At 37.0% G+C, this 25,131-nt stretch overlaps 1 protein-coding gene across 1 annotated transcript in view; it reads left to right on the top strand.

The window, feature by feature from the left end:
* The window catches only part of DTL (denticleless E3 ubiquitin protein ligase homolog), a 67,325-nt gene that overhangs the window by 30,731 nt on the left and 11,463 nt on the right, over positions 1 to 25,131 (top strand). The window contains exons 9-13 of the mRNA XM_007988509.3: positions 1,046 to 1,149; positions 1,438 to 1,542; positions 4,906 to 5,018; positions 10,955 to 11,044; positions 13,418 to 13,553. Coding sequence (XP_007986700.1) covers positions 1,046 to 1,149; positions 1,438 to 1,542; positions 4,906 to 5,018; positions 10,955 to 11,044; positions 13,418 to 13,553 — 548 coding nt within the window. The remainder of the gene's footprint in view (positions 1 to 1,045; positions 1,150 to 1,437; positions 1,543 to 4,905; positions 5,019 to 10,954; positions 11,045 to 13,417; positions 13,554 to 25,131) is intronic.

The following is a 25,131-nucleotide window of genomic DNA, read 5'->3' as shown; positions in this document are numbered from 1 at the left end:
CCTGATGCAATATAATTTAGTCACTAATTCTCATTTTGAAGAGTAAAATTTCTGTTACTTCGGGTTTTATCTTTTTCAGGTTTAAGAATATCCTAAAAGAAGAAATCTGATTCTGGGGATGTAATTAACATTTCTGGGAGTAATCTAACTAGATTGATGATAGTAAGGTCTAATGACTTTCACATACCTATCATCCATGATTAGTCTGAATTCTTGGCTTCCAAATAAGTCTGCTCTGTGATGCTTGTTGGTTGGTTGCTTTGTAGAATATAAATTCTTTGCAAATGGAGACTCTCTTTTTAAGCTTCCTTCCTATTATATCTCTCAAGGCATCCTTCCCTTAAAATTTTTAATTTAAAATATGATGGCTTACCAAGCTAGGATTTCCATTGTGTCCTCTGGGCACTAAAACCCTCTGAACCAAATTATCAGGCAGGAATGAAGGATTATCTAAAAGTTATTAGTTCTGCTTGTGAATGACTGTGAAAGCTTGCTCTGTTTGTTTCCAAGAATACTGTCATTTCATATCAGGTCTGTGTTTTCAAGTTGCCTTCATGCTAGAAGTAGAGGGTTAAGACAATTATCTCAGTAGATGAAATGAAAAAATACTTTATTTCATGGAACAATTTGTTTAGATTATTTAAGGAATTATGTACGGAGATGTAACCACAGGGACAGAACTTACTACTTATGATATCAAAGGATATATGCAGAATATTAAGGCTTAGGAAGTGTTTTTTCTAAAAACAATGGAACAATTACTATCGGCACTCAACCTTCATCTTCCTTTTCCTTCCCTTAGAGTAAACTACAGTAACCCATCACTGGGTCAAATCACATCTGTTTCCGTTCTGTCAGAATTATAAGCCTGGTATTGGAGACAACAGTGTAAGATAGTTTGATTTGTTTCCCAATGAAGTATCCTCACTGTACCTAGCTAATGTGCCAGAAGAGTTAGATTAAAAGTCATTTCACATTTAGTGTAATTGAAGTTGTTTGGGGTTGGAAGAAGGTCTACAAAATATTTATTTGCCTTGGTTTTTAGGATAATCAAAGTATGGGATTTACGTAAGAATTATACTGCTTATCGACAAGAACCTATAGCATCCAAGTCTTTCCTGTACCCAGGTAGCAGCACTCGAAAACTTGGTAAGCCTTTGTATAGGTCTTTTGGGGGAGATATGAGTTTTTGTTTAAAAAAAAAAAAAAAAAAAAACCTTAGGCTAGTTTCCAGTAACATTGATACGAAAAATTCTAATATGTGAAGTTCAAAAGATAAAAACTCAGAAGAATGTTTTTGGTTTGTGTATATTTTGGGGACAAAGAATTCTGATGATTCTTCTTAAGGAACGATCTATTTTTGTCTCTACGTTTTGTCTCTACCTCAAATCTACTCACCATCATCAGGACATGCTAACTTAAGTTTCCTTTTTCCAGGATATTCAAGTCTGATTTTGGATTCCACTGGCTCTACTTTATTTGCTAATTGCACAGACGATAACATCTACATGTTCAATATGACTGGGTTGAAGACTTCTCCAGGTAAGACATTAGTCATTCAAATTCTCTTACCAGGAAACCATTATGGGCTTTTTTTTGGTAATGATAATTCAATGGGTTTTCTTCTAAACTGAACTTGTTAAGCCATATGAGGACTTTGACATCTTTGATTACATCCGGTGATAATTTCTTAAGTGTACATTCCTTGTGATTTCATAAGTAAGCTGAATTGTGCTTTATATGGTGACTTAATTTTATTTTAATAGAGAATATCTCCTAAAATTATACCCTTTGGTCTGTATTTAGAATTCTCTCAATTTTTGATTTAATAAGCTGTGGAGTAGACAAAGCGCTTCTGCTCAGCTTTTGTCCTCTTTAGGGGCTACTGGTTAAAATTAGGGGGCTGAATTTCTCAGACCCCCAAAATAGTTTTAGCCTATCTCAGCCTTCTCCTTAATGTTAAAGAGAGGCCCTTTTATTTCTAGATGTTTTCCCCAGCCTCGCCTTTTTTTTTCCCCTCAAAACTATAAAAATAGAATCTGATACTTACAACTAATAAATGATAATTTTAAAAAGAAAACCCAAGTTTCTCAAGCATGCTTTCCTCTTTTTTTAATCTTCTCCCCTCCCTCTTCCAAATCACTAGCCTCAGGCGTGCTTTAAGAGAGTTATTTGGGTTACGTTATTTTTAAGAACATCAGTTTCTTAAGCTACATCTTAGTAGCCTGGTTATTCCTCATCTATAGATCTTTCAAAAACACTTTGAATTCCATAACCAATCCTCAGAGTTACCCAGTTTCCACTAAAGTGAAATGGTTTGATAAACAAGAAACCTCAAGTACAGAACTTGTCATTTTATTTATTTTTTTTTATCTTTTGTTTTTTATTTTTTTGAGACGGAGTTTTGCTCTCTGTTGCCCCGGCTGGAGTGCAGTGGTTCGATCTCAGCTCACTGCAACCTCCGCCTCCTGGGTTCAAGCAATTCTTCTGCCTCAGCCTCCCAAGTAACTGGGATTACAGGTCACCACGCCTGGCTAATTTTTGTATTTCTAGTAAAAGCGGAGTTTCACCTTGTTGGTCAGGCTGGTCTCGAACTCCTGACTTCGTGATCCGCCCACCTCAGCCTCCCAAAGTGCTGAGATTACAGGTGTGAGCCATCGTGCCGGCCCAGAACTTGTCATTTTAGCTGAGATCTTACAGAAGTTCCAAAGGTCACTCCAAGCAATCTTATTAGGACTTTAGTATTGGTGGCAGTATCATAGTCGGCATTTCTGATGCTTTGTACTTGGTCTGGTTTTCTCTAAACAAGAGCAATAGTATTTAGAAAAGGGAAGAGGTGTTTCTTTTGCTGTTTTCCTTAATGGAATCTGAGCTTGGAGAACTGCTAATTTAGTTAATCAAAAATCTTTCCTTGAAAGATAAAACCTAATCCTGATTATATTATCAGATGTACAAGAGCTCTTTCTATATAATTTTTGCTGCAGTGTGGCACTGAAAAGGGCCTTGAGTTTAGTGTCCTGCCGTCAAACACTTTGCTAATAATTTAGTAAACCTTTTGTGTGCTTCTATTTAATTTCATTTGCTCAGATGGATAGATAGGTAAATAGATTAATAGATCAATTTGTTCCTTAAAAATTGAATGACAGCTGGCCATGGTGGCTCACACCTATAAACCCAAGCCAAGGCTGGCGGATCGCTTGACCCCAGGAGTTCAAGACCAGCCTGGGCAATATGGCAAAACCCCATCTTGACAAAGATGCAAAAAATTTGCTGAATGTGGTGGCATGTACCTATAGTCCTGCTACTCGGAAGGCTGAGGTAGGAGGATCGTTTGATCCTGGGAGGTTTGAGTCTTCAGTGAGCCATGATCTTGCCACTGCACTCCAGCCTGGGTGACAGAGTAAGACCCTGTCTTAAAAAAAAAAAAAAATTGAATGACAACTCTGTGTGTGTGTGTGTGTGTGTGTGTATAACATCTTGTAATTACTTGTCCTTTTCAAAACTTCTGAAAGCAACTTGGATTTGATACTTGATCTACCATGCTTTGTATTTATGGTGTTATATTAAGTGATGTTCATGAGGATGACTTTGCAAGATTAAATTGAGCTCATTAAAGCCAATATGCAGTTTAGGAGGATTTTTAGCAAGGTTTAAACATTTACAGTGCATATCATACCAGCCTTTCTTAGACCAGCAGAGGGCAATAAATCCTTACAGGTATAGTGGGAAATTCAGGCTAGAGTTTTCCATTCATAGTTCAGAGTTGAGGAAGATTAAAAATTACAGTTTTAAAACAATGTTCAGAATAAAGGAACTTGTTTATTTTGCAGTGATGATAGGTGTATACAAATTGATTAATATCCTGCCTCACTTTCACAGTAAAAATATCTGATGTGAGGAGTATTTGCTATGCCTGCATAGCTTTTTCCTTAAAAGCTATAAATACAAAGTTCTTTTCCAGCTTTATTCTAGAAAATGGAAGAGATTCCTGTAAGCACTTATGGAAAGCTGTTAAGTCCCCTACTAATACTTTTCTCTCTGGAGTGTGATTGTTTTTTGCTGCCTAAAGGTATCCTTAAATTCTCCAAACATTGAGATTTTTCTCTTGTATTTCCTAGTAGTGTTCTAATGTCAGAGGCCTCAGGTTTTGACCTTCTTAGGATAGAAGAACCTATCAAGAACGTATGCTAGATTGGGTTACCTGCCCTTTTGCCACTGATAGTGAGAAGGCTAAACCTAATCTAGTACCTTGCATATGAACATAGTTTACCCCACTAGCTACTTTCACCATTCAGCCTACTTAAAATGCTGGATTAAAATGATTCTCACATCCCAGATAAGCTGGTAGTAAGTTTTAACCAGAACTCAAATGATACTTTTCACTGTTTTGTTTGTTTGTTTGTTTCCGATTCATGGCACAAATGTTTGAGGATCTACTCTGTTCAAAGCACTATAAAATCTAGTGAAGAAAAAGTAAGACATAAAATTTATCCTCAAGAGGCTTGAAGTATAAGGGGAAATTAGATGAATATATTATGCAATGGAAGAAATCCTACCCTGGGCTGGAGAGAGAGGGTCTTATAAAGGTGTTTTACTGTCAGTTGCACATTGGCTGCATTCTTTTTTTAAGAAATGTTTTCCATCAAATTTTTTTCTCTTGATATCGCCATTTTCATACCAAGTATTCAGACTGAGTTCATGAGATTGGATCTAATCTAAAGCCTCTTTCTAGGGTTTTGTTTTTCTGCCAGTGTCCAGTTCCCTTGTATTTGATGGATAAAGCTAGACCATCTGCTTCAATAGGCAATACAGTGATAAAACTTGCTAGAATATATATGCTGTCTATATCCATTTGACCACTAGAAATAACAAGAGCCAAGTAATTTGTTTTTTTTCCTCTGGCAGTGGCTATTTTCAATGGACACCAGAACTCTACCTTTTATGTAAAATCCAGCCTTAGTCCAGATGACCAGTTTTTAGTCAGTGGCTCAAGTGATGAAGCTGCCTACATATGGAAGGTAAGCTGCTAAACTTCACCCACAAATGTTAGACTGAAGTATTCTTGCAAATATTTGTTCTGTCCAATATGAGGTAAGTTTAATGTAACCACATACTGTACTATTCCTACGTCAGATATTTAGTAAAGGTTGCTCTTGGCTCTTAATATAGCTGAAACCTTACTCTGCTACAGAATGTATGACACTTTCAGGGCCATAGCTCGTCAGAAATTGACAATTTGTATCCTCTGTTTCACAAATGATTAGGAATTGAGAATTCAGAGGGTAGTAAGAACCTTAACTACTTTGTTCCTGCATCCTGGAAAATATGCTGTACTGACTTTCTGCCCTGTGTTTTCAAACTCTTGTTGAGAATACAGTATTTTGATCCTCAGGATCCTGTATTTGAATCACCCATGGAGCCTTGCACAAAACCGAAACTCAAAACTATTTGTGTGATTAATTTAATCTTTATTCTCTTGTTACAAGTAGCTGATCTTCAGGCTACAAGTAGATATGGCTGCTTTCTCAGATTTTTATATACTTAATAGCATTATTTAATAATCTTTTTTTTTTTTTTTGGGATGGAGTCTCGCTCTGTCACCCAGACAGGAGTGCAGTGGCATGATCTCGGCTCACTGCAAGCTCCGCCTCCCAGGTTCATGCCATTCTCCTGCCTCAGCCTCCCAAGTAGCTGGGACTACAGGCGCCTGCCACCACGCCCGGCTAATTTTTTTTGTAGTTTTAGTAGAGATAGGGTTTCACCATGTTAGCCAGGAGGGTCTCAATCTCCTGACCTCGTGATCTGCCCAAGTCGGCCTCCCAAAGTGCTGGGATTACAGGGTGAGCCACCACGCCTGACCAATAATCTTTTAATTAACTTTTTTAAATAACAGTAATTCTAAAGTATCTACTGTAAGCTAAGAAATTTAAAGCTGTCCTTTTGAAGTCCAGTGGAGAAAATAAAAATATTACACAACAGGTAGCACTTATTACTGAAAACTGTCTCTTGAAGGAAGAATTAATTATGGAAATGTTCTGGGAATTCAGAGAACGATCATTAACGCATTGTTTACCCATGACTAAGAATTAGTTATCTTCTAGATCTCCCTGTAACTTCATAAATGTCTTTGACATTGGTGAATTGAATGATTAGAGTTCACATATTTTGGGTTTTAAAGTCATAACGTCTAAAACTTCATAGATCCCATAGTTTTGATAGTATCAAACCCTTCTCAAGAGAAAGTTGTATCATTCTTTATCCTGCCAAGCTCTAGAAAGTAATATTGCTAATTTTTTTTAGGACAGGGGTAAAACCTGTTTAGTATGAAGCATAATTCTTCAGCTTAATTTCTTCCAGTCCTGAGGGAAGTACAAAAAAAAAGTGGTTTCTATATAACTAGAGTTGCGAAAATGCAACACTGCTTTATTAAAATTTTAGTGACAATATCCTAAATAGTCACAAGGTGGAGATATTGCTCTATCCAAGATGCTTCTATGTTGGGCCTGCCTTTTTCTACAAGCATATTTCTTTCGTTATATTTTTAAATGAAAATTTGCCTGTAAAATATATACTTGAGACTCCATCACAAGATGGAGTTTCCTTTTTATAGTATTCTTCTTACTTGAGATTTTAACTTTAACAATGTTATGTCACTGGCACTAATGCTCTTATATTTTAAATTTTCAGTTTCAAATTTGGTCTTAATGCTTATTTTGCTACCTTTTTCCTTTCTTCTTTGCTCACTGTCTTACCTGTGTTTCCTTCTCTACTTTGGCTCCCAACTTAACTAGAGGATTTTATTCCTACCACAGGTCTGTATCTTTTAAAGTTTGTTTCTTCTTTAAAAAAAAAAAAAATTTTTTTCCAAACATAACAAAAAGCATGTAAAGAATAATTAAAAAAATACGCATTGATCATTCTTTTTAAATTTTTCTTAATAAGTTTTAATTATATGTACATAATTATGTATACAATTACATGTATGTTGTATAGTTTTCTTGATAGTTTTAAAATTCTTAATAAATTTTTAAATTATATATATACATAATTATGTGTACAATTATATAGTATGTGTATGTGTGTAAAGTTTTCTTGACAATTCTTAAAGTTCCTTCCTCTTCTCTAGCACAAAGGCCTTTTTAAAATTTTGTTTCAGGGAATGAAGGTTGAGGGAATACTTCCTGCCTTTAAAGATATACACTAAATATAGTTGGCCGTTGTTTCTAAGCCATTTTCAGACAACCAATCAGTGGCTACCACATACATGGGTCACCCTTTTTTAATTCCTAGGCTGGATCACATGTCAGTGTTGAATGACGTGGTTCAGATGTGATGTTCTTCTGCCTGTCCACATAACTCGGTGTACAGGCTCTGATATTTGAGATCCTGGCAAGCTTGCACCTCCTAAAATTGAATTTGCCTAGTGAGGTGGCTCAGTTTCTCTTTTCCATGATTAAAAAAAGGAGGAGTAGTATTTTAAGAGCAATTCCATTCAAGCTGAATATCCAGGCTGTTAGATTGCTCTTCTACGTGTTAAAAAGTCAGAATTATCTTAAGTATTGGAATTTGTTCTATGCTAAAAAGCCAAAAGCCCATGGGCACAAGAAAACAAAATAGAAGGGAGTTTTGTATCTTAAGACAGAAAAGAATGGCTTTTTAATCCTCACTACTGCCCAGCAAAGGGGAAATATAATATATTCAGACTGATATTGAGGTCTAAGTCTTAAAAAGATTTAATATTATACCTTTTCTTTTTTATTTCCTAACTATTGTCCCACCCTCACCCCATCCTCTTTTCTCTGGTTTGTTTCTGATACAGCCACTGAATAGCATCGAAGTGGTTATAAATAAACTGATTTGGCATAGTCATTCTACCACTGACTGGTGAAACGTTGAGCCTGACACTTTAGGAAGTGTAAATGATCTCATGGCAGAAATAAAGATTAGACTTGGTTTCCAACTGGGCAGAGAAGAGATTTTGTGAGAAAAAGTGCTGATCTTCTTTGTATGTTTCAGTACACAGAATAACTTTATGAGCTCTGTAGGTTAGAGCCATTTACTTCTAGAGGTACCTTCATAGTTCTAGGAGATTTAACTTTGGGATTCCTTGTGCCTTGAATTGAAGTCTTTATTTTACAAAAGGTAGAATATGTAAGAGAGGACAGTCTTCTGTGTCTGAGTATCTCCAAAATGCATGGATATAAATGTCTCTTAGAATTAATAGTCTTCCTACTTAAAAGGGAAAGGAAGCTTTAAAAAATGAAGTTATGTAATTATGATAATGTTCTTATAATAATGTAGGGACATAAATAAAAACTTATTTGAATAAAAATGAAGGATTTAAAAGTCACCTGAATCTCATTAGAAGAAATGAATCTTTCTTGAAGTAGTCATACTATACCCTGGGATAGTCTTAAACTATCAAAGCATAAAAGTTCATAAAAACTTGTTAGACATTCGTTTCTCATTTTAACCCATAACATGCCCTTCCCTCAACTTTTCTTTATTGAGATAGAATTCATATAACATAAAATTCACCATTTTAGTCATTTTAAAGTTTACAATGGAGTACTTACTATTGTAATCACAGTGTTGTACCAACATCACCGCTATTTGATTCCCAAACATCATCACACCAGAAAAAAACCTGTGTCCTTTAACAGTTAAGTCACTCTCTAATCTCCTCTTCCTCCCCAACACCTGCTAAACCTCATTCTGTCTCTATGGATTTACTATTCCAGACATTTCATATAAGTGGAATCATACAAAATCAGCATTTTGTGTCTGACGTCTTTTACTTAACATCGTCAAGGTTCATCCATGTTATAGCATGAGTCAGTACTTATTCCTTTTTATGATTAAGTAATATGCATTGTGCGGATAGACCACATTTTGTTTATTCATTCATCAGTTGATGGATATTTGAGTTGTTTCCATTTTTGACATGAATAAAGCTGCTATGAACATTTGTGTGTAAGTTCTTGTTTAACATAGGTTTTTAATTCTCCTGGGAGTATAGGAACAGAATTCTATTCCTAAGAATAGAATTGCTGGGTCATATAATTGTTTAACTTTTTGAGGAACCTTCCCCCCACTTTTAATGCTTGTAAAGTGCCTGGATTAGACTTTTACTGTCATCATTGATACCTTGTTATCATATTCCAAAATGTTTTTCTAATGGGTCTCTTTCTTTTTTCTCTGAAACCCTATAGATAAATGCAAAAATGTGCATATATTCTATTGGTGGGTATTTCGGGGGTTTTTTGAAACTTATTTTAATCCTTGGTGTACACATTTAGGTTCTCCTAGGTATTATAATACAGAAACTGAGGAAGGACCAATATCATGAAATTAAAAGCTAGAGGCAATAAGCAGGGTGAACCAATGGAAGAGAATAATGTGTTTCTACCAGGGATGCTCAGTAGGACTTGAGGATTTCCTCTCCTTTTTAATTTGCTGCTACCAGACCTGTTTGGACCTTGGGTGAAGAGAAACTTAATAGACTGGGGCCTTCCCAAATGGAAGAGGAAAGGAAAATTTCTGTGACTGCTGGGATAGTTAGAGACGATCTTCAAAGTCTTTTCTAAAATATTTTACCTTGTGAGAATGAATTATCTCTGTGCCATTGTAGGAGTAGGCAGTAAGTGAGGTTCCTGTGGATGTGGAAAAAGCCTCCTTTTTGTTAAATTTTAATTTACTCAGCAAGACAAGTTAGACTCTGCTCGTTGTATTCTTTTGCTTTTTGAATTATTGCATATGTACCATTTAAACCATTTAATGATTGAGTTGAATAACCTTATCAATCAGTGTGTCAGATCTCTTAACTATAATATGGGGAATCTATTAAGTTTACTTAGTCATTCCCACAAATAATCATTCCAGAGTCACCTCCACTTTCTTCATACAAATGAGCCATGATTCAGAGCCTCAGGAAAATGGAAAGAGAATAACTTCTCTCAGCCCCAACCTCCTTGCTCTTTTGAAACACACATGCTAATAATAGTTATGTGAGTTTGTACTCCTTATTGTGCTGATTAATTCCCATGGCCTATGAAAGAGATTGACATCTCTTGAATGAGTCAGCTGTATGATGCTGTCAAATGCACATAACTGGTGGCACCTGATGATGGAAAAATACGATTCTTAGTCACATGTACAGGACAGTACAATGTGACCCTTCTTTCTACATTAAAATATATTAAAATGTGAGTGACACTTACTTGAAAATTCAAAACTTCTCTCAGAAAATTAACTGAAATAAAGTTTTAGAGGAAAAAATATGTTTTTCCAGAAAGGATACCAAAGTGCCATGTAAAATATAGTTTATATCCCTTCAGAATGAAGGTTATCCAACTCAAAATGAAGGAGTATAACTTTGGGTTTTGGTAAAAGTTACTGACCAGCTCTGTTGGGACAAGAGAATGGTCTTGTTTTGGAAGGAAGACTGTCGTTTTGTCCCAAGAGAGCTGGTAGCATGTTTCAGAAATCTGCAAGTTTCACAGTTAATTTAGTGTTCCTAGAAGTAGCTGACTAGAGATCTGACGATGTCTGTGCTGTGTAAAAACAGGACTGAGTTGTCAAGTTGACTACTTAAGGATGGATAACATCCTTGCAGAAAGTTTACCACCTGAGGAATAAGGGACAATGCCAGTCTTGAATTTTAGTCAAAATATATATGGCTAGGTTGTCCTGATATGAAATAAGAACTATCCTTGTGTGTAAGCTCATATTATTTACTTATTTTGGCTGTTTTCATTGTGTTTTCCCAGATCAGTAACAGAAATATTTCATTGCCCATTGGAAATCTTTCCCCCCCCCCCCCGCCCAAACTATCTCTAGGAAGGTCTAGTGGTAACAATCCTAAAACTCTCTAAGACACACTTCTGAATTCAAAGGCCTCTATCTGGGAAATCTAACATTGCTTTGCTGACTTGTTTCTTTTTGATTGGACTAGGTCTCCACACCCTGGCAACCTCCTACTGTGCTCCTGGGTCATTCTCAAGAGGTCACGTCTGTGTGCTGGTGTCCGTCTGACTTCACAAAGGTTTGTAAATGAATCTCTATAGTTGGTTTAAAATGTAGATCACAGGTTTATAGGTTTTTCTAAGGTTTGTTTTGAGAATGATATAAATTTTTATGTTTGAGATTTTAAAGATCTAGGTGCCATCCAGGATCTATATTCACATTACTCAAGCATATTCTGCTTTTCTCTAACCATACCATAATGGTATTATGCCCTGTGAAATAAGGATAGATTTCTGGTTCCATAGAGTTATTTCTTTCCTAAATGTAGAATTAAGTTGTTAACTTAATTAAAGTTTTCTATTAAAATCTAAGATAAAAATATGATCTAAGGTGAGAACTAGTCTTTTTTACTTTTTAGATACTATCAATGTGGTATATTAAAGGTAACATCTTGACAGCCTCATTTGGGTTTTCACATATGACTAACAAAATGGTTACTGTGAAGTCTTAACATGTTAGGTTATCTGTTGCTAAACTATGTAAGTAGGTCTGAAATGTTTTAGATACTCCAGAAAGAAGACAATATGCCCACCTTTTAATTTTTTTATAGCGACACTTTAAGAAACAAAAAAACCCCTAAAATGTAGAAAGGCCAAAAACATTAAAACCTATGTATATATTGGAATTTCATGTAATAGTAGCTCAAGTTCCGGTCATTCTCCCAACCCCCATTGCCTCTGGTCTTCGAGTTATTCTGGGTTTTACAGGACATCTTATTTCTGTGGAGGTCTCCCCTTTCACGTATGACATTTTGAGGTTTTGTTGCCTATTCCCATCTGTTCTTTATCTTCCAGAAACTTCCTCATGGTCTGGTCTATTTGTGGCATCCCTGCTAGCTTCCAGTATTGCTGTGTATTTCTTCTTATTCTTGTTACCATTTCTGTGTTCAACTTCATGGCAGACCTTTTCTTTTTTTTCAGTCATTACTTTAATCACCCGAAATTACATGTTAATGATGTTTTTTTCTCTGAGATTCCATGTAATTTCTAGTGAAATGTCTACTTTTAACATGGAGTGTTGCATCTTCATGGACTTACTAAGTTGAATGATTTTTGAATTATTCAGTTAATTATGTTATCTTTTTTCAATTGTTATATATTATCCTTACCCCTATGCATCTCAGACATCATATATTAATTATCCTTTTTTCTGGTGCTCAAAGGGAATACCAGGGCTGTTTATCTATACTAATGTATTGGCTACTTTTTTAAGTCTTTTAAAAATAATTTCATCCCAAGACTAGAATTAGGAAAGTAGGATATGGTTTGTGTTGTTTTTGTGTTTTTAATGTCTGACATTTAGAGTAAGAGAAAGCTTGGTTTAAATTCTAGCTCCTCCATTTGATTGTGGTTACTTTGGGCAAATAACTTTATTCCCATTTTGCATATGAGATTATTTGAGTACAAAGCTTTTAGAGTGTGAGAATTAAATAAGATAAAGAATGTAAACTACCAGACACACAGTAGATGCTCTGTAAATAACTATTGTTAATAAACTATAGAGGAACTGTGAGATTCCAAACATTTCATATTGAACAGTTAAATATGTGTATCTTCTTTTGGCCTCCCAGTAAGGAAAGGAAAAAGCTGCCAGTCTCTTGGGGGCCAAGACTTAAGAGAACGTGTATTCTTTTTTTCTTTCTCTTTAGTGACTGAAATAGAGAAATTATATAAACAAATGCTGGGGAACAGCTCTGGTACCAGTGGCCATTTGCCACAAGCTCTTCAAGCTGGACTTTCTCTGCCATAAAAGGCTTGGGACCAAGATCGAGAATAGTCAGATATTTTTAAAGGGGCAAAGGTTATTTTTTAACTTCTTTCAGCCTAGTGAACTTGTTTTCCCAGATTGCTCCTTTACCTATCTGAAAAAGAATCTCAAAAGGAATGGTTTCCTTCTACTTGTCACAGCCTACTAGAGACATGGGCCAAGTCTGATCTTGCAAATGGTGCCATTACTTTAGCAATGTAGCACAAAATGCAGAATTCAGAAGAAAATTGTAGAAATTGAATGTTGGTAACATATACTGATTGATTATTTAACAGAAACGTAAAAAGGGTGTCTTAATTACATATTTTGTATTTATACAGAAGATAATAAAGAGCCAGGTTTTATAGCAGAACTTTAGATTAGATAAGAAATGACCATTAACAAAAGACATACTAGTAGAATGTATACGAAGAAGAAACTAAAGAGTCAGCTTTGTTGGAAATCTGGAATGATTCCTGAAAGCAAGAAATGGATGTACATGATCTTTCAGATATTATTTTCTATATCCTGTTTATTAGACAAAATAATTCTCCAGTCACAAGTCCTTAAGACACACCTGTTTTTTTAATGTATTGTGAATCTTTGATTAAAATTTCTTAATTCCCTTCTTGGTGCTCCCTCTTAGATTGCTACCTGTTCTGATGACAATACACTAAAAATCTGGCGCTTGAATAGAGGCTTAGAGGAGAAACCAGGAAGTGATAAATTTTCCATGGTGGGTTGGGCCTCTCAGAAGAAAAAAGAGTCAAGACCTGGCCTAGGTAAGGATATCATGTACTTTCCAAGTTTTTTATGGTTTGACTAGTTTAATCCTACAGTACAGAGTAATAAGCTAGATTTGATCTTGCTTTGGTATATTTGGTATCTTCTTGCCATTCATTCTTTTTGATAAGTACTTCCCAAGCACTACCATGTTTATCATTTACACAAGGTACTACAGTGGTGGATTTATTCAACAAATATTTCTTAAACACCCAGTATGTGCTGGGCCTTATTCTTAGTTGCTAGGGATTCAGCAATGAACAAAATAATTTTTAAAATCCTGAAGATGTAAATAGAGCTAACATATTAGTGTGAGAGGCAATAAACAAGATAAAAAAGTAAAATATATACTGTGTCAAATAACAATAAGGGCTTAGGAATAAAGGAAATAGGAAAGGGAGAAGGGCAAGGGTAAAGTATGCTATCAAAATTTTATATTAGGTGACCAGGGAGGCCTCAATTAAAAGGTGGCATTTGAGTAAAGAAAGTGAAGTAGTAAGCCATGTAGATATTTTAAAGAAGAGTATTCAAGGCAGATAAAAGTACACAGGCCCTAAAGCAGGAGCATGCTTGGCATATTTTCTCTTCCTCAGAGAGGCTAGCTTGGCAGGCCCCTAGGGCTGGAGCAGGCAAAGGAAAGGGAGGGAATAGTAGTAGAAAATGAAATTCTTGTGAGATTTTGGCTTTTATGTTGATAGAGAGAAGTCCACCAGAGGGTTTGGAGCAGAAGGGTGTCATAATTTGACTTTTAACTTGATCATTCTTGCTCCTGTGTTGAGGATAAATAGTAAGGTGGTCAGGATAAAAGCAAAAAGCTACTTTTAAAAAGCCATTGAGATAATCCAGGAAGTGATGATGGTGACTTAGACCAGAGTAGTAGCAGAAACTATGATGAGAAGTCATTCAATTTTGGATATATTTATAAGACAGAGCCAACAGAATATGTTGAGAGATCAGATGTGTGGCTATATGAGAGAGTTATCAAGGATGACTTCAGAGGTTTTGTTTAAGAAGCTAAAAGGATGGAGTTTCATTAACCTAGATAAATATCCCTGCAGGAAGAGCAAGTTTGGGAGGTAACAGCTGGAGTTCCCTTTGGACATGTTGTTTGATATGATTATTAAACACCCAAGTGTACATGTCAGGGAGACATTTAGATGTTCAATTCTGCAGTTCAGGGTTGAGATTGTAGATGTGAGGTTCATTATCACACAGGATGAAGATAGGTATAGATAGAAAAAATTAGGCCTGGTGTCTTGGGGTACCCCGGTGTGTAGAGGTTGAGGAGGTGACAAATACCATTAAAGCCTACTGAGCAGCCACAACCAGAGAAGTAAGAGAAAAACTAGGAGAGTGTTGTACCCTGGAAGCCAACTAAATAAGAGGAGAGAGGAATGAATTTGATCTGATGTTTCTGGCATACCAAATAAGATGAGGCCTAAAAACTGACCATTGGATTAGGCAGTTGTAGGGGTTATTTGGTGACCTTAATAAGTGTCATTTTGTTGGTATGGTGGCCTGATTGGTGTCATTCATGTGTATGACTTGGGGACTACAAGTATAGACAGTTATTTCAAGGAGTTTTGTTATAAAGGAAAGAAGAAAAGTGAAGTGGTAGCTGGAGAAAGAAGCAGGGTTGAAGTTTGCTGGGTTTTTTTTAAATAGGAATGTAACATTTCGCAGTGATTGGCAGGATCGTATAGAGAGGGGGAAATTGATGCAGGGGAATTTGCTGGAGCAATGTTAAGCATGAGGGGATACTATCTGATACGCAGTAGGAGGGTAGGCCTTTGCCAGGAACGTGGATAATTGATCCATAGTAATTGGAGAAAAGGTGGAATATATAAGCATGGTGCAGGTAGGCTACTGAGAGATGGTGGGGGGAGAGGTGGAGAGATGAGATGGCCATAACTTAATGGAAGTTTCCTTCTGTTCTGATGTTAAAATGTGAATTAGGGTTATTAACTGTGAATAAGGATAAGGGAGAAAGGGAGTAGAGATTTTAGAAGAGATAAGAAAGTCTGAAATTGTCACTGAGAGAATAGAGGAATAAATGGACAGGAAATTATGATTGTTGGGCTTCAAGAGTCAACTTGAGGCTAGCAGTAATTAATTGAAAGTGAGCACTCCACATGGTTCTGTGTTTGCTATGCAAGTACAAGTATACTATAGGTAGGGAGCTGGATTTAACCAGGGATGTGGTTTAGCAATGCAAGTGAAGAAGGAAGTTGAGGGTGGATGCAAAGAGGATGATTATGACTATAGGATATAACCTTGGTAAGGAGGCATATTAGTCCATTTTCACACTGCTGATAAAGACATACCCGAGACGGGGCAGTATACAAAAGAAAGAGGTTTAATGACTTACAGTTCCACATGACTGGAGAGGCCTCACAATCAAGGCAGAAGGCAAGGAGGAGCAAGTCATATTTTATGTGGGTGGCGGCAGACAAAGAAAGAGATTGGGCAGGGAAACTCCCCCTTATAATACTGTCAGATCTCATGAGACTTATTCGCTATCACGAGAACAGCATGGGAAAGACCTGCCCCCATTATTCAGTTACCTCCCACCAGGTCCCTCCCACAATACATGAGAATTCAAGATGAGACTCAGGTGGGGAAACAGCAAAACTATGTCAGGAGGGGAAGTGAGGACATAATGGGGCCAAGGGATAGTGTAAATGTGGTACTATCAATGGATTGAGGATAAAAGATTGTTGGAATTGAAATACTAAAGGGAGCTGGGAAAATAAGTGGTGGGATGACTGAAATTAAGATCATGGAAGATTTCCAGGTATTAGTAATAATAAGATCAAGAATAAGTGGCTTAGGAAAGTGAAAGGACAAGATTATTATAGAAGAAGGAGGTCAAGAAACTGAGAAACCAAGGTATTGGAAAGATTATGTACGTGGATTTTTTAATCACCACAAATTGACAGAGACGATGTTGAAGAGAGTAACAATGAACCAAGAGCAAAAATCTTCAAGCAATGAGCCAGCCACAGTGGATCCTCAGGGTATCAATTTGTACTTACATGGTAAACACACAACCATGTGGAATGCTCACTTTCAATTAATTACTGCTAGCCTGAAGTTGACTCTTACTGGCCAACAATCATATTTCCCTGTCCATTTACTCTTATATTCTCTCAGTGACTGTTTCAGACTTTATTATCTTTAAGCTTGAGGTTTAAACTTAAAGATTCATTTTACTTCAGCCATCAAGGCCTAAGGTTAATGGGGAATTGAAGGTGAGAAAGGGAAAATATACAGGCCCATTTTTCTAATGACTTATTTAGTTGCTTATAAGATGCAGAACTAGACTTCAGAGGAGTCTTTTGCTCTAAGTCTGGTTTCTGTAGTCTTTGATGGTGCTGCCTTATTTGTTTTTGCTCTTTGCTTTAATTTTTTTTTTTTCTTTTTTTGAGACGAAGTCTCACTCTGTCGCCCAGCCTGGAGTGCAGTGGCATGATCTCGGCTCACTGCAACCCCTGCCTCTCAGATTTAAGTGATTCTCCTGTCTCACCCTCCCGAGTAGCTGGAATTACAGGCACACGCCACCATGCCCAGCTAATTTTTATATTAAGTCAGCTAGTTCTACAAGAGTGAATAAGATAAATAGCAATCCACAGACCCTCTGCCTCATAGTTTCCCTTTCCCAGAGGCAACCTCTTTTAAATCTTTTTGCTGATTCTTTGATATGTATGTCTAGACCTCTAAATAGTTTTGTGCATTTCTATTTATTTTTTGCAATTTTCAGCTTTATTAACTTCTTTCCTTTGTGGCATGAGGATTTAACTCCCTTTCCTGTGTCCCACCACTATCAAACCTTCATACTCCTCATCCTCCTAATACAGAGTCATGATTTTGGTTAAATCAAGATACTGTTCAGTTCCTTTAAGTATGCAGTTGTCCCTCAGGGTCCATGGGGGATTGGACCCAGGAACCCCCAACAGATACCAAAGTCCACAGAGGCTCCGATTCGTTATATATGTTGTAGTATTTGCCTAAAACCTATGTACATTTTCCCGTGTGCTTTTATCATCTCTAGATTTACAGTATAAATGCTATACTAATAGTTGTTGTACTATATCATTAGGGAATAATGACAGGAAAGAAAAGTCTGTACATGTTTAGTACAGACACAACCATCTTTTTTCACATTTTTGTTTTAATATTTTCAATTTGTGGTTAACCGAATCCATGGCTGTGGAACCCAGCATACAGAACTCAAGATACAGAGAGTTAACTATATTTAGAGTTATGTAGTCATTAATACAATCTCATTCTAGAATATTTTCAACACCTAAAATGAAGGTTCCAATTTCTCTTGTGTTCTTGTCAACACTTGTTATTGTCCGTCTTTTTCATTGTACCCATTCTAGCAGGTGTGAATTAGTATCCCATTGTGGTTTTGATTTGTATTTTCCTGATGGCCAGTGATGTTGAACATCTTTTCATGTGCTTATTGGCCATTTATATATTTTCCTTGGCAAAATGTCTATGCAGATCTTCTGCCCATATTTTAATTGGGTTATTTGTCTTTTTATTGTTGAGTTGTAAGCATTCTTTATATATTCTGGACGTAAGTCCCTTGTCATGTAATGATTTGAAATGATTTATTCTGTGGGTTGTGTTTTTACTTTCTTGATGGTGTCTCTAGATACATATAACTTTATAATTTTGATGAAGTTCAGTTTATCTGTTTTTTCTTTTGTCACTTATGCTTTTGATGTTAAACCAAAGAAACTACTGCCTATTCTGAGGTAACAAGGATTTACTCCAGTGCTTTCTTCCAGTTTTTTAATTTAGGCCTGTGTTTCATTTTGAGTTTATTTTTGTGTTATGGTGAGTTAGGCATTCAAATTAATTTTTTACATATGGATATTTAACTTTCTCACCATCACTTGTTAAAGAGACTATTCTTTAGCCCAATGAATTGTCATGGCACCCTTAGTAAAAATCTGCCAAAAATCAATTGACCATAAATGTGAGGGTTTATTTCTGACTTCTGACCATCACACCTGGATGATTTTTGTATTTTTTGTAGAGGTGGGGTTTCACCATGTTGCCCAGGCTGGGCTCAACTCGTGAGCTCAAGCAGTCCACCCACCTCAGTCTCCCAAAGTGGTGGGATTACAGACATGAGCCACAGCACCCAGCCTTAAGTACTTTCTATGTTATCTTTTTTGCAACACTATTTAAAATACTATACTTGAGTAAATGTTCCATAATTTACCTAGCTATTCTACTGTAGTTAAACATTTGTTTCCAATATTTTAAAAGTTGGAGGTTTTTCCTCCCTGAATTTAGGGTCCCCCTTCCCATTAAAATAAGATTCCCAAAGGTGGAATTCTTGTGTTAATGACTATACCATTTTTTAAAATTTGTGATGAAAAGTATCTGACTTTTAACTATGTACTTTTAGTGTGCCATTAATTATTCTTAGAAGCCAAGTCACCAAAAAGTTACATATTGACCAAATTTGAGTTGTAATAATAACAACGTTTAGCCACTGTTGACTCCTAGCATAATTGTTCTAAGGACCTACTTGGATTATCTCATTTAATTATGAAAACAACTGAAATGGAAGGTCAAGGAAGTTAGACTTGCTTAAAATCTCATAGCTATGAAGTTGTAGAACCAGAGTCTATAACTGAACCCTTACAGTCTGACTCTAGAACACATGCTCGGAACCACTCTGCAGCACTGCCTTCTTTAGAACCTAACAAAGCAAGGCAAAAGTTCAGGTTAAGATCGGAGTAAGAGTTATGCCTAGATTACCCCATTTATGGGTGATGCTAGGGTTACTCTGAAGAGCACTACGAAGCAACAACCTGACATGGGTGCCAAAGGCTGGCACACTGACCATACGACTCTCTAAGCCAGCTTCCAGCCACAGATTTACTGCTTCTAATCACATTGCCATCTTGAAAATCATGTTCCTCTGCTTTCCCAAGCTTCTAATTGCCACACCAACCTTTCATTGCTATCCTGGGCTGCATATCTTCACTTCTGGCCCTGGTTTGTAAACCCCCCAGTTAACACATTAACTGGAAGGGTTTAAGTGCCAAGACACAGCCTCTTTTCCCCTGCCCAACTGTTCCCAGCCGGCACCTGCTTTATTGCTTACCGCTCTTTCCCTGTGTTTTAGCCAGAGATCTCATAGCACTGCTGAAACCAATAGTCCTCAATCTTGGCTATGCATCATAGCTACTTGGGGAGCTTTTCAAGTCCATGTATCCCCAGTGATTGATTCAATAGGACTGGGGTGGAGGCCAAGTACCTGTATTTTTACAAAGCTCCAAGTAGGTCTGTTATGTAGCCAGGATTGAGAACCTCTGGTTTAAGCATTATTGAGTGACAAAGTTGATTATCCTTATCCTAAAGAGAAGGAAACCTTACCTATTCTGTCTCAGTTGCTGCAGTCTCACAAGTCAACAGGATAATTATGGAGTTAATTTTCTGATGCCTAGAACCTCACCTGTATCCTTGTCAGCAGTAATGAAACTTAACAAACATTGTTTAATAATTCCTTGCTAGGCACTATAGGAGCACTGGGCCTAAAGATGAATAAACCATTGTTAGCTGCCCTCTAGGCTCACAGTCTAGTCTAGGAGGCATATTCAAAAACTGTAGCACACAGCCATTAGCTGTATAAACAAGGGACTCTGAGAACCTACTTCCTCTGTGGGAGAAGAGGAAAGAAGTTGTGAATTCTTCACAATGGAGTTAACGTTGTCATCAGAGTCTTGAAACATGAGAAGAATTTCTGCCTGACAAAGGAGGAGCTGACTTGGCAAGAAAACCACATGAACAAAGAAATGTGACAGTACACAGCTTGTTCAGGAAGCAACTAGTAGTGTCCTGTAACACGATCCTAGAATAGCAAAGTTCATGATAAGACTGAAAAGGCAGGCTGAGGCCAGATGCCAAACTCTCATATAGAAAGAAGCTGGCCTAGCATGGTGGCTCACGCCTGTAATCCCAGTACTTTGGGAGGCCGAGGCGGGTGGATCACCTGAGGTCAGGAGTTCGAGACTAGCCTTGCCAACATGGCAAAACCCCATCTCTACTAAAAATACAAAATTAGCCAAGCATGGTGGCACACACTTGTAATCCCAGCTACTTGGGAGGCTGAGGCAGGAGAATCGCTTGAATCCAGGAGGTGAAGGTTGCAGTGAGCTGAGATCATGCCACTGCACTATAGCCTGGGCGACAAAACAAGACTCCATCTCAAAAAATAAAGAAAGAAGCTGCAAACTATTAGTAGACTCCTTATAATTCTTCAAAGGAACTGACTTTAGGAAGCATTTAGGGCAATAACTCCATCTATGCTACCATGTCATCAAATCTCATATATTGCTTAAGGTCAATAAGGAGTTGGTCTACTTAAGTAGATGAAGTACTAAAGAAAATGGCATGCCATATTTAAATGTGTAGGCTCATATAATGGCATGCAATGCACCTGTAAAAAATAATGCAGTGCATCTATGTGTACTTTCATGAAGAGACATAAAAATAAAAGAGCAAATTGCAGAACATGTACATAGATATAGTATAATCCATTTGTATTTTGGAGTTTTTTAAGGTACGGTACATAACCTTTGTATATGCTAAATAGGCATAGAGAAAATTGTGGAATGCACAAGAATGTAAAAGTGAAATGAAAAAGTTGAAAATTAACAAGGCAGGATTGGAGAAGAAGGAAGAGTTGGGACAGGGACAAACCAGGTATGTAGGTTTCTGAAAGAGGATCCTGTTTCTACCCTCTTCCCCTCTGTATTGGTTGAATTTTTTTACCATTAACTTTCATACTGTTATAATCTAGTTACTGTTTAAAAAACACATACACACACACTAAATTTGACCCAGTGTTTGCTAACCTTCAAAGCTAACAAAATCTCTTTGACCCCCATGGTCCATTTCCTCTTTCACCATGACATCCTGAAGGAAGAGGAAATGCCCCAACTTTCCAACACATCAGTTTTATACCAGCCCTATCAGTAAATACTTCCAGTGTATGCCATGCAAGTTTCAGAAACCTACATACCTGGTTTGTCCCTGTCCCAACTCTTCCTTCTTCTCCAATCCTGCCTTGTTAATTGGCATATTATAGGACTCATAAAATTTTAGAACTTTCTGCCCTAGATGTACACTTTGACCTACTTAAATGGAACAGATTACAGATGACTGTGGCAGCTGTGCAGTGACTATTGACCTGCACCAAGGAGTGCAACAAATGAAAACTTCCTTCTGCTGAAAAAAATAGCTGTTATCAAGCTCTAGAGCATTAGTGTGAGAACCATAACCAGAGGCTTCATGAATAGGTCCCTGTTACTAAGTCATTTTCATAGCACCTTATGACAAAATGGGGTTTTTCATTAATGATCCTTATTAAAAAGAGCAGTATCATTTTGGCTGGTTCTAAACATATGGTTGACGAGAAAAGTTTAAGCAAAAGTCAATTTGTAGAATTTCTCTCTCTCAAGGCAAGACTGCTTTAGGAGTGAAAAGCACAGAGTAAAAAAGGACAGAATAATTAACTGACTAAAGTGAGTACTTGCCAATCTTTATTTCTGCTAAAAGAGAGATTGCATTTTTATATCAGCCCATCCTAAATTCAGCTGGATATAAATGCAATTAGGTAAAAATCATAGTTAACAATTCAAAGGCTTTGTGACTAAGAAATAAATAAATGCCCTTATTATTTGACAACAGGAATGCTATTTCAGCAATCTAGAAAGCTCAGAAGGAAATTGAGAAAGTGTTGTCTGTGGTGGGGCCTGAGAGGGAAGAAGCATGAAGTTCATAAAAATTTGCCTGAAGTACTTGCCATCGTATGTAAACAAAGGGATGGGTACACATAGAGAAACCCTATTTACTAAGTTTGATTTGATTTACAGAGAGCAAGCACTGAGATTCTGAATTTTTTTTTATTTGTGGAAAATAGTAGTCATTTGTAAAATAAAGTGGAAAGCCATGTGAGGCCTGATAACCTAAACACGTAACTGATTGAATGGCTTCTTGTGAAAAGAAAAACTATCTCCATTTAACAGATAAAGAATCTGAGTCCAAGGAGATAAAGGGTTATGCCCAAGTCACATAGTAAGTGATTGTGCCAGATTTTAGATCCGTGGGTTCCTGTTTGAGAGCCCCTGTGCAGTGCCTTTCTGCCCTAGCATTGCTCAAGAGTATATATAAGAATGCTAATGGCAGCATTAAATGTGCAGTAGAATACCTATACCTTAGAATACATTGTAGCTGTTAAAAATGATAAGGTAAATCTGTATTAATGTGGGAAATGTTCACGATACATTAAGGAAGCAGGTTGGTCCTAATTTTAAAATGGGCAAAGAGCCTGAATAGATGTTTCTCAAAAGAAGACATACAGATGCCCAACAGGTATATGAAAAACTTCTCAACATCACCAATCATCAGGGAAATGTAAATCAAAACCACAATGAGATATCCCCTCACACCTGTTAGAATAGCTTTTATCAAAAAGACAAAAGGTAGCAAGTATTGGTAAGGATGTGGAGAAAAGGGAACCCTTGTGCACTGGTGGGAATGTAAATTAGTATAGCCATTATGGAAAACAGAATGGCAGTTTCTCAAAAAATTAAAAATAGAACTACCAAATGATCCAGCAATTTCACTTTTGGGTATATATCAAAAAAATGATAGCAGTATGTGGAAGCGATACCTGCACTCCAGTGTTGACTGCAGCACTATTCATGATAGCCAAGATTCAGAATCACCTAAGTATTCATCAACAGTAAAGACAATATGATGTATATACACAATAGAATACTATTCAACCTTGAAAAAGAAGAAAGTTAATGTCATTTGCAACAACAGAAATGAACCTGAAAGACATTATGCTAGGAGAAATAAGCCAGACACAGAAAGACAAATACTGCATGATCTCACGTGTGGAATTTTAAAAAGTTGAACTCATAGGAGCAGAGAGTAGAATAATGTACTATGTACCTGAAAATTGCTGAGTAGATTTTAAATGTTCTCACTGCAAAAATATATGAAGTGATGTTAATTGGCTTGATTTAATCATTCTACAATGTATGCATGTATCAAAACATCACATTATAGCCTATATACATAATACAAATAAATTGACTTGAGATAAAAGATTACTAAATAGTGTATATATATAGTGATCTCTTTTTTAAAAATTTCAATGGTTTTGGGGGAACAGGTGATGTTTGATTACATGGATAAGTACTTTAGTAGTGATTTCTGAAATTTTGGTGCACCCATCACCCCAGTGGTGTACGCTGTAACCAATGTGTAGTCTTTTATCCCTTACCTGCCTCCCACCTTGAGTCCCCAAATTCCATTGTATCATTCTTATGCCTTTGCATCTTCATAGCTTAGCTCCCACTTGTAAGTGAGAACATACGATGTTTGGTTCCATTCCTGAGCTACTTCACTTAGAATAATGGTCTCCAGGCCAGGCGCAGTGGCTCATGCCTATAATCCTAGCACTTTGGGAGGCCGAGGCAGGTGGATCACCTGAGGTCGGGAATTCAAGACCAGCCTGGCCAACATAGTGAAACCCCCTCTCTACTAAAAATACAAAACTTAGTCAGGCATGGTGGTGCATGCCTGTAGTCCCAGCTACTTGGGAGGCTGGGGCAGGAGAATTGCTTGAACCTGGGAGATGGAGGTTGAGGTTGCAGCAAGCCAAGATTGTGCCACTGCACTCTAGCCTGGGTGACATAGCGAGACAACAGCTTAAAAAAAAAGTAATGGTCTCCAACTCCATCCTGGTTCCTGCAAATGCCATTATTTCAATTCCATTTTATGGCTAAGTAGTATTCCATGGTATATATATACACAGCACATTTTCTTTATCCACTTTGATTGAAGGGCATCTGGGCTGGTTCCACATTTTTGCAGTTGCAAATTATGTTGCTATAAACATGCATGTGCAAGTGTCTTTTTCATATAATGACTTTTTTTCCTCTGGGTAGATACCAGTGGTGGGATTGCTGGATCAAATGGTATATCTACTTTTAGTTCTTTACAGAATCTCTGTACTGTTTTCCATAGTGGTTGTACTAGTTTACATTCCCACCAGAAGTGTAAAAGTGTTCACTTTCCACCACATCCACCCCAATTACAGCTATTCTTGCAGGAGTAAGGTGGTATTGCATTGTGGTTTTGATTTACATTTCCCTAATTATTAGTGATGTTGAGCATTTTTTCGTAAGTTTGATGGCCCTATGTATCTCTTTTTTTTTTTTTTTTTTTTTTTGAGAATTTTCTGTTATTCATATCCTTAGCCCACTTTTTGATGGGATTGTTTTTTTCCTTGCTGATTTTAAAACGGGAAAAGTTCCCTTGTCCCCCTTGCAGGACGTGCAGTGAGGGTGTGGCTCTCTTTTTCAGTGCCCCGCTGCTCAAACCTCTAGGGGAGCATACAGATGTGCAGGCTGTGGGGCTCCACCCCCACAACAGTGTCTGGGGGTGAATGTTTACAGCTCCTGAAGCCGCAGTGGGTATGTGTTACAGGGTGCTCTTTTAGTTTTGCTGTCTATAGGCGGCTTGTGTTAA

Source organism: Chlorocebus sabaeus, chromosome 25 (assembly GCF_047675955.1).
Source record: "Chlorocebus sabaeus isolate Y175 chromosome 25, mChlSab1.0.hap1, whole genome shotgun sequence".
Classification (NCBI taxonomy): Eukaryota; Metazoa; Chordata; class Mammalia; order Primates; family Cercopithecidae; genus Chlorocebus; species Chlorocebus sabaeus.
Note: the sequence above shows the minus strand (reverse complement) of the source record. Positions and strands in the feature narration are given on the sequence as shown.